General features: G+C 43.0%; 2 protein-coding genes across 2 annotated transcripts; both read right to left on the bottom strand.

The window, feature by feature from the left end:
• Nucleotides 1-3,698: 3,698 nt before the first annotated feature.
• On the bottom strand, nt 3,699-10,797 carry ebpl (EBP like). The gene is made up of 4 exons (XM_030754225.1): nt 10,439-10,797; nt 4,522-4,591; nt 4,081-4,219; nt 3,699-4,007 (listed from the first exon to the last, which is right to left on the bottom strand). Exons 1-4 carry the CDS (start codon nt 10,613-10,615, stop codon nt 3,761-3,763), a joined length of 633 nt encoding a protein of 210 aa, XP_030610085.1. The 5' UTR covers nt 10,616-10,797; the 3' UTR covers nt 3,699-3,760.
• Nucleotides 10,798-11,227: 430 nt separating this feature from the next.
• Nucleotides 11,228-17,911, bottom strand: cavin2b (caveolae associated protein 2b). Its single transcript, XM_030749360.1, has 6 exons — nt 17,541-17,911; nt 16,688-16,828; nt 16,484-16,585; nt 15,194-15,451; nt 14,976-15,128; nt 11,228-13,423 (listed from the first exon to the last, which is right to left on the bottom strand). Exons 1-6 carry the CDS (start codon nt 17,775-17,777, stop codon nt 13,085-13,087), a joined length of 1,230 nt encoding a protein of 409 aa, XP_030605220.1. The 5' UTR covers nt 17,778-17,911; the 3' UTR covers nt 11,228-13,084.
• Nucleotides 17,912-20,304: the final 2,393 nt, after the last annotated feature.

Below are 20,304 nucleotides of genomic sequence, written 5' to 3'. Positions count from 1 at the left end.
AAGGCGATGAGAACCTAGTCCCCCCCCAGCGGCCAGCCCCCTGCACTGGCCGGCGGCAGGGCCCCAGGGCCCACGGCACCCAAGGACCGCCCGACCCTCCACAGAGCCCCCCCCATGCCGAAGAAGCCAACGCAGCCCCGCACCGCACCCCTAAGGGGGGCAGGCCAGCACCCACGCCAGAACATCCAGCCCCACCCAGGAGCCCTGAGGCACCCCCACCCCAGGGGGGCAGGGGGGAGGAGGCAACCAGCAAGGAGCGGCCAGGAGGCAAGGCACAAGGCCCAGACCCAGGTCCAGCCATACATACAAACACACCCACACACCCGTGTACACATTTGTGCACAGATACTCATACATGCCCATACATACTTACCCACATATAGATACGCCATACATACACATTCACTCACCCACCATACTCACGGAGACGGTGACAAATACACAAAGAAACACATTCATCCATAGCTACCCACCCTCTGAAGACGGGGCAAGTGGAAACCACCCCAGTGCCAACAGCGACCCCAGGACGCCACCAGCCCGGTCCCCAAGGAACCACCCGACCCCTACCCCGGGCGAGGTGTAAGAAATCGGGGTGTGAGATGACCCATCCACCCCTCCTCCTCCCCAACTTGTAAGTGTATGTGTTAATGTTTGTGAGTTAATGAGGTGTATAGGGTGCAGTTAAAATTGAGGGGACAGTTGTGCCACAAGCACCAACTGTTGGTCGCCCACACTGTCCCCCCAAAACCCTCCATGTCTAAAGTGCAAATAAAATTTGGGGACAGACAATGACGAGGATCCGAGTGGGGCCACCTCAGCGGCCCCACCTCATCAACCTCTGAGTAACATGCCTGCCCCAAAGGTCCTATGTGTATCAGGTTGTAAGTGTGTATGTGTTGTGAGTTATAATGACTAAAGTACAATTAAAACGGAGAGGCAAGTGGTGTGGATGTATAGTTATATTGCTCAAGGTGCATGTCAGGTTAGGTTCAGTGAGAATTTTCAGTTATGTACAAAGGACCAATGCAGAACACTAAATCAGGCTTTATTAGATTGATAGAACTTATGCATTTAATGTGTCCCAGAGTGCCGTTTCCTTCCACTAATGTGTTTGCATAAAAAGCATACACAACAAAAATATAATCCAGATTTTTTAACAATCAGCTGCTAAAGGCATTTCTTACATTTAAATATCAGCCACCATGTTGTGAGCATAAACTATCTCGTTTTTAATGCAACAACAGGAAGTGACATCTTGCTGGGAACTGTAGTTTTTATTCTTGAAGGTCTTTCATAGCTCCACTGGTGCTGAAAACTAATGTTTGATTATGGCTAGGGCTGCAACTATCACTTATTTTAGTAATCAAATATTCTATTTATTATTCCGCCAATAATTCAAGTAATTGGGCAAGAAATCATTTTTCATTTTAACAATTCATCAGCATATTTTAACTTCCGTACTTCCGATGTTTCTCTGTGTGAAACGAATGGCGGGGGATGGAGCAGCTACAAAGTTCTCTTTTCTTCATGTTGCTGATCAGATGGTTGACGAAGGACCTCTAGCTGTTTCACAGTAAAGGTTTTAAGGTGGTTACTGGAACAAGAGCTCCTTTCGCTCCACCTGAGCTCACCGTTTCTACTTTTCCACTGCCGAGGTGCCGGTGCTCATGCCAGTACTGGTGCTGGTTTAAATGAACCAGCGAAATGCTTAAGAATGCGCTTCGTGAACTGCTTTTTTATATATGAGTGTGGGAGAACATGCTCCCCTTTCTTGTGCTGCGAACACACTTTATGGTGCAAACCAAACTACTGCAGCATCTGTGTGCAGCACAGAGGTAAACACAGACAGATTACCAGCAAGACGACAAGTACGCACTTTGTGTCAACAAATTTCTGTCGAGGAATTTTAATAATTGAATTGAGTTACTCCAAGAATCGTTGCAGCTCTAAAATTTGCATTAAATTTTCAGTTTATCAGAATACATGAAGGTTGGTATTTACCTTTCATGCCGGGATTTTTTTTTGTTGAATAGGAAGCCTGAAATTTTCCTTTGATCTTCATTTTCATTTTCCCTCTTTAATTTCTGTAGCCCACAAAATCAAGCGCACACATGACCATAGTGAGATCAAACATGCACATTGTGTATGAAACTGTCCGTGCTCTATGGTAGATTGCAGTGAAATGATACAGGCGCAAGCAGCAATAATAGCAGCGACCTAGCCGGGGCAGAGTCTGTGAGGTGCGCTCCTTTGAGAGGCAGAGGAGCGCAATCTTTGTTGGATTTGAATCAGTACGTTTTGCATCTAATAAATGCAAGGATGTTAACAAATAAATTGGACAATATTCTGGCAATTTCCTGATATTTCCAGAGCTGTGGTCTTGACTGGTCTTGAAATAAAATCCCAAGTCCACAATGTCTGAGTCCATGACAAGACCGAGACCAAATGCGGTCGAGTCCATGACAAGACCGAGACTTAGACTTAGATTAGATGGAGGGCATTTGTGAACAGCAGTTTTCAGATCTTGCCACAAATTCTGGATTGGGTTTAGGTCTGGACTTTGACTGGGCCGTTCTAACACATGAATATGTTTGGTTTGAAACCGTTCCATTGTAGCCCTGGCTTTATGTTTAGGGTCGTTGTCCTACTGGAAGGTGAACCTCCACCCCAGTCTAAGTCTTTTGCAGACTCCAACAGGTTTTCCTCCAAGATTGTCCTGTATTTGGCTCCATCCATCTTCCCATCAACTCTGACCAACTTCTCTGTCCCTGCTGAAGAGACGCAGCCCCAGAGCATGATGATGCCACCACCATATTTGACAGTGGGGATGGTGTGTTCAGAGTGATGTGCAGTGTTAATTCTCCACCACACATGGCGTTTTGCATTTTGGCCAAAATGTTCAATTTTGGTCTCCTCTGACCAAAGCACCTTGTTCCACATGTTTGCTGTGTCTCCAACATGGCTTCTGGCAAACTGCAAACAGGACTTTTTATGGTTTTCTTTAACAATGGCTTTCTTCTTGCCACTCTTCCATAAAGACCACATTTGTGCAGTTCACGACTAATAGTTGTCCTGTGGACAGATTCCCCCACCTGAGCTGTGGATCTCTGCATTTGGTCCAGAGTCATCGTGGGCTTCTTGGCTGCATCTCTGATCAGTGCTCTCCTTGATCGGCCTGTAAGTTTAGGTGGACGGCCTTGTCTTGGTAGGTTTACAGTTGTGCCGTACTCTTTCCATTTCTGGATAATGGATTGAACAGGGCTCCGTGAGATGTTCAAATCTTGGGAAATCTTTTTATAGCCTAAGCCTGCTTTAAACTTCTCCACAACCTTATTCCTGACCTGTCTGCTGTGTTCTTTGGACTTCATGATGCTGTTTACTCCCCAATATTCTCTTAACCAACCTCTGAGGCCATCACGGAGCAGCTGTATTTGTACTGAGATTAGATTACACACAGGTGGACTCTTTGTAGTCATTAGCAGTCATCAGGCAACTTCTGAATGCAACTGGTTGCACTAAGAGAAAAGGGGGCTCAATACTTTTGCACACCCCACTTTTCAGTTTTTTATTTGTAAAAAATGTTTTGAATCATGCATAATTTTCGTTCCACTTCATAATTGTATACCACTTTGTGTTGGTCTTTCACATTAAATTCCAGTGAAATATGTTTGTGGTTGTAATGTGACAAAATGTGGAAAAGTTCAAGGGGTATGAATACTTTTGCAAGACACTGTAAGTTCATTAAATGGAATCGGTTACATTATTGTCTTTTAGCTGCATTGTTTTGGTCCACTCTAAGTGTGTGCAGACTCCTCAGGCTGAACCAGGACTGGAGCAGCAGCAGGACCGGAACCAGGACCCAGACTCCATTAAAGAAGACCAGGTAGACCCACAGGTAGAGCCAGGTGGATGTGTTCAGGTGAGGGCTGCCAAGCAGCCAATCAGGACAGAAGGTCATACAGCCACCGTACAACTCACACACGCACAGAGCGATCTGCAGGAAGTGTCTGACAGGTGGGTTAACATCAGTACAGATCAGTACCTGTGCATCAGTACCTGCAGCATAGGCTGAAGTATTACCTATAGTACTTGTCCTTCAGTATTGCATGTATCAACAACAGAGCGAGCATAGAGGCGAAGATGACTGTTAGCATCTCGATGGAGACAATTGTCGGATCAGAAACCAACCAGCGACTGTCGGCTTTCCCGTATTCCTTCCCTACAGATGAGACAGGTGACGTGCAGACAGGTGAGAGTACTGAATCTCTTCAGTAAAAGGGCATTATAACAAAAAGTACTTTCCCTCTGAAATGTACTGCACTAAGTTTAAATTAAGTATTAACATTACCAGAAATCTAAATGGAGTCTGGTTGATGAAAACAAACATCCCAAATCAAATTACCCAACAGTGTGTTTTTACAGTATTTGTGTAAAAGTACTTCAGTATTTTGATCTTTTACTGCACTTCAGATCAACATAACAGTGAACTGAAATACTTTGGTGAAGAAAAAATAAACTCACAGAGTTCAGCCAGCGGCCCTGTAGATGCCTCCACTGTCCCAACCAGAGACATGTAAACAAATGGACCCTCCTAAAAATAAACAATAAGCAACCAGAGACATGTAAACAAATGGATGTTAGGGATTATTTTTTACTCAATGAATAAAAGGACAAATGTTTAAAAGTAAACTCCAGTAAATTAATTAATAAACAGTGGCTCAACCAAATAATAAAAAAAAAAATTAAATAATACATTAGACAGAGAGTGACAGAAAGATAGTGCCAGACCAACTTCACAGCCTTTGAGTGATATGTTTATCTTATTTATGACCTTCTCGGTCTCATAGAAGAATATGTTTATCTTATCCTCAAAGGTTTTACCAAAACATGAACATCTGTGTCTAAGGAGGGAAGGGTGTGTGTAGGTCATTGTACTCTGTTGCTACGGAGAATAAAACTGCCAAGTCATGATTAGGAACATGTGAGAGGGGAAGGTGTGTGTCTTTTATGGAGCTTTTATTGCTGACTGGAGAAGCTTGTGCTATGATGCCAAAACCAACCACTGGATGAACCACTCTTAGAAGGCCAAGTCTAAACCACGGCTCTCTCCATCTGTTTTTGAATTGATAGCGCTTGTAGTAAGAAATTGTGATGTTTTGCTTAGAGCAGTGCTCTTCTGGGGAGGGAATCACAGGCAGCTGCTGAGAAGGCCTGTGTCTCTTCAATTTATTTATATAGCGCCAAATCACAACAAACTGTCGCCTCAAGGCGCTTTGTATTGTGGGTAAAGACCCTACAATAATACAGAGAAAACCCAACAGTCAAAACGATCCCCTATGAGCAAGCACTTGGCGACAGTGGAAAGGAAAAACTCCCTTTAACAGGAAGAAACCAGAACCAGGCTCAGGGAGGGGGGGTCATCTGCTGTGAGGGGAGAGAAAGACATGCTGTGGAAGAGAGCCAGAGATTAATATCAATTAATGATTAAATGCACAGTGGAGTATAAACAAAGTAAATAAGGTGAATGAGAAGAAACAGTGCATTATGTGAACCCCCCAGCAGACTAGGCCTATAGCAGCATAACTAAGGGATGGTTCAGGGTCACCTGATCCAGCCCTAACTATAAGCTTGATCAAAAAGGAAAGTTTTAAGCCTAATCTTAAAAATAGAGAGGGTGTCTGTCTCCCGAATCCAAGCTGGGAGCTGGTTCCACAGAAGAGGCGCCTGAAAGCTGAAGGCTCTGCCTCCCATTCTACTCTTAAGTATCCTAGGAACCACAAGTAAGCCAGCAGTCTGAGAGCGAAGTGTTCTATTGGGGTGATATGGTACTATGAGGTCTTTGAGATAAGATGGTGCCTGATTATTCAAGACCTCGTATGTGAGGAGAAGAATTTTAAATTCTATTCTCGATTTAACAGGGAGCCAATGAAGAGAAGCCAATATGGGAGAAATCTGCTCTCTCTTTCTAGTCCCTGTCAGTACTCTAGCTGCAGCATTTTGGATCAGCTGAAGGCTTTTCAGGGAGCTTTTAGGACAGCCTGATAATAATGAATTACAATAATCCAGTCTAGAAGTAATAAATGCATGAATTAGCTTTTCAGCATCACTCTGAGAAAGGATGTTTCTAATTTTAGAAATATTGCGCAAATGCAAAAAAGCGGTCCTACATATTTGTTTAATATGTGCATTGAAGGACATATCCTGGTCAAAAATGACTCCAAGATTTCTCACAGTGTTACTGGAGGCCAAAGTAATGCCATCCAGGGTAAGTATCTGGTTAGACACCATGTTTCTAAGATTTGTGGGGCAGAGAACAAGAATTTCAGTTTGATCTAAATATAGAAGCAGGAAATTAGAGGTCATCCAGGCCTTAATGTCTTTAAGACATTCCTGCCATTTAACTAATTGATGTGTGTCATCTGGCTTCATTGATAGGTAAAGCTGAGTATCATCTGCATAACAATGAAAATTGATGCAGTGCTTTCTAATAATACTGCCTAAGGGAAGCATGTATAATGTAAATAAAATTGGTCCTAGCACAGAACCCTGTGGAACTCCATAATTAACCTTAGTGTGTGAAGAAGACTCCCCATTTTCATGAACAAATTGGAGTCTATGAGATAAATATGATTCAAACCACTGCAGTGCAGTACCTTTAATACCTATAGCAAGCTCTAATCTCTGTAATAAAATGTTATGGTCAACAGTATCAAAACTGCACTGAGGTCCAACAGGACAAGAACAGAGATGAGTCCACTGTCAGAGGCTCTAAGAAGATCATTTTTTAACCTTCACTAATGCTGTTTCTGTACTGTGATGAATTCTGAAACCTGACTGAAACTCTTCAAATAAACCGTTCCTCTGCAGATGATCAGTTAGCTGTTTTACAACTACTCTTTCAAGAGTCTTTGAGAGAAAAGGAAGGTTGGAGATTGGCCTATAATTAGCTAAGACAGCTGGGTCAAGTGATGGCTTTTTAAGTAAAGGTTTAATTACAGCCACCTTGAAGGTCTGTGGTACATAGCCAACTAATAAAGACAGATTGATCATTTTTAAGATTGAAGCATCAATAATTGGAAAGACTTCTTTGAACAGTCTAGTAGGAATGGGATCTAATAAACATGTTGCTGGTTTGGAGGAAGTAACTATTGAAGTTAACTCTGAAAGATCAACTGGAGCAAAAGAGTCTAAACAAATACCAGCAGTGCTGAAAGCAGCCGAACATGAAGATCAATCTTTGAGATGGTTATGAATCATTTTTTCTCTAATGTATAAAATTTTATTTGTAAAGAAATCCATGAAGTCACTACTAGTCAAAGTGAAAGGAATACTCGGCTCTACAGAGCTCTGACTCTTTGTCAGCCTGGCTACAGTGCTGAAAACAAACCTGGGGTTGTTCTTATTTTCTTTAATTAATGATGAATAGTAAGATGTCCTAGCTTTACGGAGGGCTTTTTTTTATAGAGCAACAAACTCTTTTTCCAGGCTAAATGAGCATCTTCTAATTTAGTGAGACGCCATTCCCTCTCCAGCTTTCGGGTTATCTGCTTTAAGCTGTGCGTTTGTGAATTATACCACGGAGTCAGGCACTTCTGATTTGAAGCTTTCCTTTTCAGAGGAGCCACAGTATCCAAAGTTATACGCAGTGAGGATGTAAAACTATTGACGAGATAATCGACCTCACTGGGAGCAGAGTTTAGGTAGCTGCTCTGCACTATGTTGGCACTGAAGAGCATAACAATGAAGGAATTAGATCCTTAAACTTAGTTACAGCACTTTCAGAAAGACTTCTACTGTAATAAAACTTATTCCCCACTGCTGTGTAATCCATTAAAGTAAATGTAAATGTTACTAAGAAATGATCAGACAGGAGGGGGCTTTCAGGGAGTACTGTTAAGTCTTCAGTTTCTATGCCATATGTTAGGACAAGATCCAGAGTATGATTAAAGTGGTGGGTGGGCTCCTTTACATTTTGAGAGAAGCCAGTTGAATCTAACAATAGATTAAATGCAGTGTTGAGGCTGTCATTCTCAGCATCTACATGGATGTTAAAATCACCCACTATAATTATTTTATCTGAACTGAGCACTAAATCAGATAAAAAGTCTGAGAAATCAGACAGAAACTCTGAGTAAGGACCAGGTGGACGATAGATAATAACAAATAAAACAGGTTTTTGATTTTCCCAATTAGGATGGACAAGACTAAGAGTCAGGCTTTCAAAAGAATGAAAACTTTCTCTGGGTCTTTGATTAATTAATAAGCTGGAATTGAAGATCGCAGCTAATCCTCCTCCTCGACCTGTGCTTTGAGCATTCTGACAGTTACTGTGACTCGGGGGTGTTGATTCATTTAAACTAACATATTCATCCTGCTGTAACCAGGTTTCTGTAAGGCAGAATAAATCAATACATTGATCAATTATTAAATCATTTACTAATAGGGACTTGGAAGAGAGAGACCTAATGTTTAACAATCCACATTTAATTGTTTTATTTTTTGGTGCAGTTGATGAAGCTGTATTATTTATTGTTTTTGAATTTTTATGCTTAAGAAGAAGAAGAAGAAGAAGAAACAGCCTTTATTGTCCCACAGAGGGGAAATTTGGGTGTAACAGCAGCCGCAGTTACTATAAATATAAATAAAAATATAATAATTTACACTATTAAGAAAAGAATATATATGTATATAAAATCAACAAACAAGATTAACCTTAATACTACTAATAATAACACTATATACAATGTACATGATGTGCCTGTGTGTTGAACCTTAACAGGCCGGACTATTTACAGTATATTATATATTATCCTACATTGTGTAGGCTATTGTGGTTTTTGTTGGGAGCAGTGATGGTTATAAAGTCTTACAGCTGCTAAATAGCTTTTTGCTGATTTTAGCTTTGTTTTTTGGTGGTCTGGGAGCAGCACCGACTCTATGGGGATGGGGTTTTGGGGGGATGGCAGGAGGAGAGAAGCTGCAGAGAGGCGTGTAAGACTGCAACTCTGCTTCCTGGTCTCAACCCTGGGTAGTCAGTTTTTAGGAGGGTTAATAAATTTGGCCAGATTTCTAGAAATGAGAGCTGCTCCATCCAAAGTGGGATGGATGCCGTCTCTCCTAACAAGACCAGGTTTTCCCCAGAAACTTTGCCAATTATCTATGAAGCCCACGTCATTTTTTGGACACCACTCAGACAGCCAGCGATTCAAGGAGAACATGCGGCTAAACATGTGGCTCCTGGTCTGATTGGGGAGGGGCCCAGAGAAAACTACAGAGTCCGACATCGTTTTTGCAAAGTTACACACCGAGTCAATATTAATTTTAGTGACCTCCGATTGGCGTAACCGGGTGTCATTACTGCCGACGTGAATAACGATCTTACCAAATCTACGATTAGCCTTAGCCAGCATTTTCAAATTTCCATGAATGTCGCCTGCTCTGGCCCCTGGAAGACATTTGACTATGGTCGCCGGTGTCTCTAGCTTCACGTTTCTCAAAACAGAGTCACCAATAACCAGAGTTTGTTCCTCGGCGGGTGTGTCGCCGAGTGGAGAAAAACGGTTAGAGACGTGAACAGGTTGGTGGTGTACCCGGGGCTTCTGCTTAGGACTACGCTTCCTCCTCACCGTCACCCAGCCGGCCTGTTTTCCCTGCTGCTCGGGATCTGCTGGGGGGGAGCTAACGGCGGCTAAGCTACCATGGTCCGCACCCGCTACAGGGGCCTGGCTAGATGTAGGATTTTCCAGGGTGCGGAGCTGAGTCTCCAGTTCAGAAAGCCTGGCCTCCAGAGCTACAAACAGACTACATTTATTACAAGTACCGTTACTGCTAAAGGAGGCCGAGGAGTAACTAAACATGTGACACCCAGAGCAGGAAAGTGCAGGAGAGACAGGAGAAGAAGCCATGCTGGTAGTGAGTCGGCTAAGGGCTAAGCTACTAGCTGAGCTAAGCTAGCGAATTTCTAAAAACAAATAAAGTGAGTAATGTGAATACAGGTGATTCAGCAAAGAGTATGCTATTTAAAGTAGGTGAAGATTACACTAAAATATGTTATTATTCAGATAAATTGAGTTATACAGATATAACAGCTAACAGACAGCAAAACACTGTGCTCCGAAACAGGAACAGGAAGTGATACAATACCGCAGTGAGAGCCAACACCAAGTGACAGCAAGATTTGCCCACATGTACATGTGATTCCTTCTGATTCTTTAATAGATTAAATTTGATCATTTTTTAATAAAGTGTTTCAGGTGTCTTCCTTCACAAACAAATCATGAGACCTGTCAGGACCCTCCTAAAAATAAGCAATAAACAACCAGAGACATGTAAACAAATGGAGCCCTAAAAATAAACAACAAGAGACATGTAAACAAATGGACCCTCTTAAAAATAATCAGATATGTAAGAAGATGTGAATACAAAAAGCCTTGCCTACCAGTGTCAGGTGGACGATGACATCATAAAAGAGCCACAGCAAGATAAACCTGTCCTCAGTAGAGCTCCGCCCACCATACCTCTGTGTTAGCAGGACAGCTGCAAACAACTGGGCGCAGCATGCTAACAGAGACAAGACGGAGACGAGAGAGAGGCCAGGGGGTGCCGCCAAGTCCATCTGCAGCCAGAAAAGAAGAAGCGGGAGGAGGGGAATCAGGTATAAGGGTACTAAAAGTACTACAACCTGTACTCTAAAAATACCAGTGCCACAGTCACTTCAGGCTGTACTGTGAACAGCTGCTGTAGCAATGCAGTATTACTGTTGTAATAGCGCAGAACAGCTGTAGTAATATTGCAGTAATCCTGTGTAGACTCAGCAGTGCTCTGTATGAATGTGGATGTCTCAGGCTCCACCTCCTGCCCCTCCTTCCTGACCTGCTGTTTCAAAATTCCACCCCACTCTCTCCCATTGGCTGGCAGAAGAACATCCCACGCTCTGCCTCCGTCTGCACCTTCAGACAGCTAAGGTCAAAGGTCAGCAGCAGAATGACAGTTACATTTATCTGAAGCTAAATTACACATTAACATATTTCTAACCACAGAAGAAGAAAACAAGGAGCATAAAACTACTTTCACAGTACTTCTTTAGAAGTACATTCAGTTGACAGTACTTGAGCATTTCTTTTTTTCTGTGGACTGTTGACTGTTGAATTGGTTGATTGAAAATGTGGTCATGTTCAGCCGATCAGAAACTGATCATTATAATCAAAACAAAGGCAGAAGGCAGAAATGTGGTTTTAAAAGTTTTATTGATTATGTAGGGTTCAGGTGATTGATCGACAGGTGATCAATTGGAACAGGAAATGTTCTTTGGCAGCACAAAGTTTGTTCTTGCGATAAAATATAAGAAAAACTGCAATGTTAAACCTGAAGGCAACAAACTGATCAACTAATCAAAAAGTCCAATCGGGTCTGCTCAGCAGGTTAACACTGTGGTTACAAATACTTCTGTCATTAATAAGCTGGAAAAGGCAATTTATTGATAAGCACAGAGAGAATAAACAATTGAAAAGTCAAAAAATGAAAAGCAAACATCAGATACAAATTCTTGTTCAGTAAATCAACATAGCAACTGAAACAAGCAGTAATCTCAGAAGAACACTAGAGGAATGTCAGGAGAACCTCAGCAGAACATAAACATCAGGGGAATTGCAGCTGAACATTAGGAAAACACAAGTGACTCACCAGGGGAACCTTTAGGGAATGCTTAGGATATTTTTGGGAGCACTTAAGAAGGCACTAGGGAATGTTAGAGGAACATCAGGGGGACCTGATGTTAACAGCTAAGAGTCCTTGAAAAAATTTAAAGCCATTTAATAGGAAAGTTGAAGGGAATGTTTAAGTGAAACTAGTTCCAAATATGAGTCTGGAACATCGGAGCAGTCAAATAAGAATTTAGACAGTTCTAGAGGGAATCTCTTGAGAACCTTTTAGAACCTTTGGGGACAAGAAGAGTACATTAAAATCTCATCTGAACCAAACAATAATTTAAGACAAACATTGGAGGAACATTTAGGCAATGTAAGAATGGGGATTGTTACCAGAATGCTACTGGAACCCTGGAGAGCACTCGGCGGATGTAAAATCCTTCATGAGACTTTCAAGTTACACGATACTTAGGGATCTCCTGAGGAACCATAGTGGAACACTGGCATAATGTTCTAATAACCTGAAGGATCATTAGGTGACAGCTTGTAGAACATTATTGCAACCTTTTGGGAACATTTTAAGGGTCTGTTTAGCACCATGATGACTTTGTGTTCCCTGAGTTTTGGATGATTGACAGGTAGCGATTTAGAACTTAACTGGGGTCTACTGAGTAAATGGTTTATGCTGTGAAGGTTCCTGATCAGGCTGATCATCAGAGTTACATCAGTCAGCTTCTTATACAGAGTGTACTGTAGGTCAGCAACAAAAGAAGGAACATAAAGATATATTAAAACTGTAGAAACCCCTTATCTCCACGTTCTAGCTTCAGGTTTCAGCTCAGTGGAAGAATTAAAGTTCTCCAACGTCATACAGACTTTTAACCTTAAACATAAATGAACATAACAGAGCGTGAGGAACACTGGTTCCTCAATACTTTATGAGATACGTAGTTTTCAGGGTCACATGTAACACAGCAGATGTTTGTGGAGGTTTATCAATACTCTGAATTATTGATCCAGTACAGAACAAAACTGAGCTTCAAACCTTGAAGGAACATTGTAACATTTTCAGATCTGTAACTATGAAGCTACAGCAAGCAGCTGCTCAGCCTAGTTTAGCAAAATGACCAGAAACATGAAAGAAGAAAAACTTTGGAGGAACCCCAGAGAACTCTTAAAGGAACCTCATCAAGTTTTTTATTGAAGGGAACTTTGGGATTGTTGTAGGAAACCTGGGGTTCTTTAACTGGGGAAACCCAGTGGGACTTTAAGGTAACCTTTGGAGAATCTTTAAGGACCGAATTGGAGAATTTAAGGAGAGCTCAAGAGGAACTTCAGTGAAAGGAAATTGAAATGTTTCTTTTAGAAGATCTGGACTCTGATTGATTATAGCTCAGATTTGTTTAGTCACTGATGAACCTCCAATACCAGAGAAGTGTTTAGAATTCATCCACCTTCTCCTCCTCTCCTTTCTCCTCCTGAGGGAGTGTGGAGGACAGCGCATACTCTTCTCCAACTCCCTCAGAAACCACTGACACATTAGCCTCCACCACAACAGATGTCTCCTGGTCTTTCACCACCTCCTTCTCTTCTTTCATCTCCTTTTTCACCATCTCTTCCTGTGGCTCATCTGGGGCCAGCTGGGCATGAACCTCTGTGAAGGAGACCTCCTGGTCAGTGCTTCCCAGTGGGGAGAGCTGGATGTCGGCTTCAGTAGTAAGTGACTCCTCAGTTGGAGCAGAGGCCTCTGGAGGCTGAGAATCAGAGCTACTGCGAGGCTGAAAACACAAAATACAAGCAATGAAATCCAAAGGAACACAAGGGAATCTCAGTGGAACACTGAGACGGTCTTCAGAAGACATCAATGAAGCTTTGGTGGAAATGGCAAATACTGTCAAGGGTAACTTTGTGAATGTTTGGGGAACCTTACTGGTACCTCTGGAAAAGGCAAGAGAAACTGTAGAGAACCCTAGTATTTGTTTTATGTAATAATAACAAGGGTGTAGGAATGAGTTTACTATTGAGGGGACACATATCGGAAACCTGACAGATCTGTAAATACTCTGAGCAAAGCATAAAAAAATGCTATATTGATCGTGTGTCTATTGTGATATATAGTTATTGATTTATTGCCCAGGCCTAAGATGTATACATTATATCGCATACCTTACATTAAAAGTTTTCACTCATTTATTTTAAGACCTCACCTCGACCCTATACCACCCTCTCTTTTTCCTGTCTCCTATGTGCTGCCCCTGCATTGCTGCTCCTAAACATACAAAATGGTTTCAGAGATGAGGCACAGCTCCTGAACCTAAAGGTGGCTCATTTTATACTAAATGAGGAAAAAAAAAAAATCACTTATTGGTCACTATGGAGCAGCATTTCATCAAGTCTAGTGGGGTGTTGTACTGCACCTGACAACCTAAACATAACCTAACCCATACTCTTATAAGTAATGTGGAAATAATGAAAACATTAAAAAAAAACTGACGTCAGTCCTCACCTGTTCTTTCTGGATCTATTATAATTAATATGGTTTTTAAAGCTGACCTCACGCCCTGAAGCTCCACCTGGCTCTCCTCTCTCTTCCCTGAGCCAGTTCTTTTCATTATAAAATTGTTTACTATTATACTTAAAAATGAATAACAGGCTAATACATATTTCATTAAACTGATTTAAGACCTCGTCTGAGCTTCTTCAGCCTCTCCACCTTTCATTGCTTCAATTGAGTCATTACTTTATGTACTACCATTCTCCTGATAAGATATCATTACACATATCTAATATACTGTCATACGTGTTAATAAATTATGATCAGATGTTACCCTTGGGTTGTGTGACTGTTGCTCACACAGACTCTTTTAAAAAAAAAAAAAAGTAAGTCCTGCTGCTGTTTCAGCCTTTTTTGTTGGTGGTGGCATTGTGCTGAAATGAGATAACAAAATATTTTGGCTAGTTTAGCTAACTTCTAGGCAAAGTTAGCAGTTAAATATTGGACGAGTGACCATCCCAGGATTAAGATGACTGAACCAAAAAAGATTTGGCTTCTATGTATGAAAGTAAACTGACAAGACGTTATAAAAACAAGCCATATTCATGGCTTGTTTTTATAATTCATGGCAACATCCCCCGAAAGACCGTTTTACCTCATTCAAAAGAGTTTCTGACTCTATTGCAGAGCCATTCAGAAGGGGGCGGGGGGAGCGCAGTGACATGACGCTATGTTGTGCCTTCAAAATAAAAGCACGGGAGTTAAAGATTTCAAAATCAAGTATTTTTTTTTTGCCCCCCCACTCCTATGCCTATGAATAATAATGAACTCTGTACCTTCCTGATGTGGAAGCTCAAAGGTGAAACCTTCAAGCTGGAGGTCCTCTGTTTGATCTTCTCTCTTTGTTCTGCAGAAACTATCTTTGTTCCAATCTTTGTCATCTTCTTCTCAATGTTCTGCCTGGAGAATGCCTTCTTCAGGCTGTCGACCTGCAGACAGAGAGATGATTACCTGTCTGTCTGTCTGCACACCTCAGCCTGTCTTTAGTTCTCACCTTCTTCAGACTGGAATGTTTCAGTTTCTCAGCTCTGGACTTCTCCATGTTCTCCAAATCTTGAGGCCACACCTCCTCATCCTCTATCTCTGCCTCCAGCCCCACATCTTCGTCAGATGACAGGTCAATAGTATGGAGCCCACCCTCTTGGGAACAGTTGACATCAATGCTGCCTTCCTCACCTTCCTCCAAAATCTCATCCCGAGGGTATGGAGGAGGATCCTTCACAAAAACAGTGGAGGGGATCTCGTTCTCCTCCTTGGGCAGAAAACAGGAAAACATTAGGAGGCTCTCTGGTGAGCTATAGAGGAGAGAACCGGATCTTATTGTATTATAATTGGAACTATTGTAGGAGTGCTCAGGAAACCTTCATGGACCCTACCAGGACTTCCCAGGAACCTTATGGGAGACCACAGTGGAACTCACGGCGAATTGAATTCAATTTAGGGAAACTTTATGAGAAAGTAACCCCCTTTGTGGCATCTCAATAGAACAGTAGTGGAACCAGGAAAGGAACAAGTGTAGCCTGTAAGGAGAATTCTGTTGTGTTAAAGCTCCCTGTAAGTCCCTCTGTAAGTTCACCATCAGTGGAACCACATCAACCAGAACCAACATACCCAGAACAAAATCACAAGAACCTCAGTGAAGTGTATGCGGTGTAGTCCACACAGAGGTATTCAGTGTGTAAACACAGCGGGGTCAATGTGAGATACTGTATCACATTGACTCATGCATGTTTGTAAAAACTCTGCTGAGGAATGCTGGGAATTTTAGGAGGACGGGAGTGTTTACTGTCAGTCTGGTTTAGTACTGACTGTGTTACTGCCTGTAGTATTAACCCAAGTACTACAGCAGAGTTTTACTGCATACCACATCAGCTCATATCAGCCCTGAGGACATCTATGGAAATAAAAAATGACCCCATAACTGTCACCATGACAACCATATCACATGACCGCACTCCATTTTTCCAGTTCATTTCCTTCAGGAGCCAGCGACCAAATAAGGAGATGAGCTGTGAGCCAGCAGGAAACTAACAGACCTCCTTTCATCATACCTACATCTCCCAGCATGCCTCAGAGCTCCTGATCCAAGTGTTAGGCTCACACCTCTGTAGATGAAGGTGGGAGGAGCTTTTTAGCTCTCAGGTTGAACCTGGCTATTTTCAAATAAAAAAGTCACAAAAAAGAACAGGAAATCCTGAACATGGTTTCCTAGATACACCTGAATCTCTGAAGCGGCTGATGGTCTGCCTGACCTCTGACCCACCTGTACAGGTGTATCACTGACCTGGAAGATGAGGACTCTGAAGTTGTTCCTGTTGATCAGATGGGCATGGTTCGCCTGCAGCTTCTTCACCTGCATGCCCTGGCGCTCCATCTTATCACGAATCTGCAACAACACACAGGTGACAGGTGTGGCACAGGTGTGTCCACTGACACAGGTGCATTTACTGAAACAGGTGTCCTGTGTACCTGTGCTGTGTTCACTGACCTCCTTCATGGTGACAGACAGCTTGCGGCTCTTGTCCAGCAGTTTGCTGACGGTGTTCGAGGTGTGACTGTGACTCTTGGAAAGTTTGGTCATGTCAGCCTGGATCCCTCTGACCACGCCCTCCATCTCCATCTGGTGCACCTGAGAGACGACCAGCCAATAACCTCAGAGATCAATAACTTGCCTCTCAAAAACTGAAAATAATCAATAACTACATCTCAGAGCCTGCAGACATTGTGTTATGTTACACATTATAGATTATATAGAATATACATGTTAGGTTACAGATTATAAATGTAACAGTTCACATTATAGATTATATAATTAAATATCTTATAGATCATAGTTGTTATAAGTCATGAGTCTTGTATTGCAGATTCTATATTAAATAGAGGTTAGGTCACAGGTTATAGAGCTTGCAGATAACTGAAAACCGAAACCCTGCTTCAAAGCATTGTTACTTATCCGTAGTCTGTCAACATCTCTCAGTGACGAATATGAGAGGAATCCACAGTACAGCAGAGCGCCACATCTGGCAGGCAGCAGCTGCCATCATGTTGGTGTGAAAGTCAGAAAGGAGCGAACGCTAAAAGAACGTAGAAACACGGGTTTTAAAGGGAAATCTGCAGTTTTTTAGGTGGAGTTTGGTTTGGAGCTGCCTCTGATCCTGGAAACACCAACATGCCCCTCCTGTTTCTATTTAAACTGAACTAATGTTAAAGTTTGAGTTAAATCTGCAGATTTTTAGGTGGAGCTTGGCTACTCCTTCAGGCCTGATTCAGGAACCTGTCAGTACCCTGCGTACTGGCCTCTGAGAACTGGTATGCAGGTGTGGCCCCGGCGCCCCCCTCACCTCCATCTTGTGCTGGTTTTCCTGCACGGCGTCCAGCATATTGACCAGCTTATCCAGCAGGGTGAGGACTGTGATGGCGTTGACGGGGCCCTGACTCATCTTCTCTGGATCGAATCCCATGAGTTGGGAAGAGGGCGAGGCTGGGTCCTCTTCTTGCTGGTTCTCCGGGTCCTGCTGGTCCTGGTTCTGTGGGGGGACCAGAAGGTCCTGAGACTGGTGAGTCTCCGTGGTCACCATGATGACAGTATAAATACAGAAACTCCAAAATGTCCACAGACTATCGCTGCTACAGGAAAACTGTGGAGCTGCTTCCTGACTGCCTCAGTCAGGCTGTGTGTGTGTGTGTGTGTGTGTGTGTGTGTGTGTGTGTGTGTGTGTGAGAGATTGGCTGCCTCTGAAGAAAACTTTCCGTCCAGCTTTCCAAGTGTGAAAGCATCCACACCTTTAACTCCTTCACTGCCAGAGCCTGAAAACAGACTGAGGCCACTGTGACAGACTTTTATTGTGATAGAGTCACATTGGTTTATCACTTCCTGTCAGATAATCTGTCAGAGTAAAGGAAAACACAGCAGGTTTTTATTAGAGTTAAACATGAAATGAGACCTAAGTGCATGTATAATAAATAAAACAGGAGTTATAAAGAATATCTGCGGGGCAGCAGACAAACATGAGCTCATGAGGAGCTCAAGGGTTAACTCTCTCTGCAGCCTGAGGATCGACCACACCCCGGGGGAGGGGCCTGTTACCGTGACAACGGTGCAAGAGGGGCTGTTTGTTTTTGGAGACAGAGGAGAGAGAGAGAGAGAGAGAGAGAGAGAGAGAGAGAGAGAGAGAGAGGGTTGGTGTCGCTCACCCATATTTTTAAGGTGAAGTCATCTGGAAGGAAACGGTTGCTCTCTCTCTCAGTCTGTGTGAAGGTCTCTCGCCCACCGTTCATGTCAAACTGGTTCTGTTACACACCCCAGAAATTCAATCCAGTTTTATTTATAAAGCACTAAATCACAACAAACAGTCACATCATGGCGCTTTATACCTCAGGTAAAGAGCCTACACAGATACAGAGAAACAGGGAAAACTCTGCTGTGACTGGTTGGGGTGAGGGGGGAGAGAGACATAGATTAATAATAACTAATGATTAAATACAGAGTGGGGTATAACAGATTGAAGAAGAAACCCTCAGTGCATCATGGGAACCCCTCAGCAGCCTAGGTCACAGGATATGAACACCCTGTTGATGAGGGAAGTCATTCCCCGAAGCGCCACCATCTTGGTTTGCTCCCAGAGGCAGTGCTGCTCTGATCTACGGAGTATCCTGTGTTCAAATCTAAGGAAACATGGAGAAATCAAAGCCTGCCAGGATGGATAAACAGGCACTACGGCAGCAGCCGGCATGCTGGGATCTAGATCCAAGGATGGGCTGAATGTCTGTTTTCATCAGTTTCCTCACACAGAGACAGATGTGTGAGCACACACACATAATTTCCTTCTTTCCTATTACATCTGAAAACCATGCAGATAGACAGAGCATGGAAAGGATACATTTTTATACATGAGTCCACAGGTGTGAAGAACAGACAGGTGAGCTCAGACGACATCACTGGCTGCAGACGCGGTGGTTAAAGTGTACCTGAGTGATGGGTCAGCAGACTACTCTGAACAAGAGCAACATGAAAACGTAAACAGGGAGTGAGCCACCTTCAGACTGCCACAGAGCGGAGATCAGGTCAGGGCTGGACTGGTAATCTGGTGTACTGGTCATTTGGCCGGTGGGCTGACAGTCCTCAGGGCCCGAGGCTGTTGCGTTTTTTTTTCTTCCCTTTTTTTTTTCCTAAGAGACTGGCCCACATTTTCGAGAGGGCGGCCAATTGGTCCATCTTCAATATAGACAGTGGACTGAACCAATCAGGATATAGGATGAAAGCAGCCCCACCCTTTCTCTGCGCGGTCCACGCTAACTCCACTAGTTTCAGTGTGCTAAAGGAGAGGCAACGTGGAGAAACCGACAGAAAGGGGGTGCAGAGAAGTTACGTGTGGAGAAATTGAGGAGTGTCACTGTAGATGCTACAAAATGTGTAAAGATCACAGACATGTTCACTGCTGTAGCCTCCACGTCCTCTGTAACAGCAATGCTGCAGCAACAGCAGCTGTAGGTGAAGACAGCAGCCGTGGGCAGGGAGAGGAGCAACCAGAGATGCAGGCTTTGGAAAGGAAACCGAGGGACAGAGTGAGCGGGAAAGTGTAGAAGCAGGTAGTAATGTTAGAATAATACAGGGACTTTGAGGTGATGGAGGTAACATTAGCTCTATTACATGAGAATGATGAGCAATGGCAATTGATTAGTATCAATATTTATTGGTATTTGCATACAGCCACGGCACCTTTAATCTGATAAAAAATGATCAAGGCCGAGAAGTGTTGGAGGAGCAGCAAGTGTCCATTTTAGGCGACATCATAGCATTTTAGGTATTTAGGTTAAAGGTGTGTTGAATAGATTGAATTTGTAGCCTCTGGTTAAACATGTTTCAACACGGCTGACTGGGAGTGGTGGCCTAGGGGAGAGGAAGAAGGTTCATCACTGAGAGGACCCTGGTTTGAATCCTTGGGCTGACATCACTGTGGGTCCCTGAGCAAGGTCCTTACCCCTCCAGGTTGCTCCCTGGGCGTTTTCTGGCTGCCCCCTGGTCCACACTGAGCTGTGTGTGCTACATACTCAATGTGTGATGGGTTAAATGCAGAGACTGAATTTCACTGCATGTATGTGACA

This window comes from Archocentrus centrarchus, chromosome 2 (assembly GCF_007364275.1).
Source record: "Archocentrus centrarchus isolate MPI-CPG fArcCen1 chromosome 2, fArcCen1, whole genome shotgun sequence".
Lineage (NCBI taxonomy): Eukaryota > Metazoa > Chordata > Actinopteri > Cichliformes > Cichlidae > Archocentrus > Archocentrus centrarchus.
The sequence above is the reverse complement of the archived record's forward strand: the minus strand, read 5'-3'. Positions and strand labels throughout refer to the sequence as shown.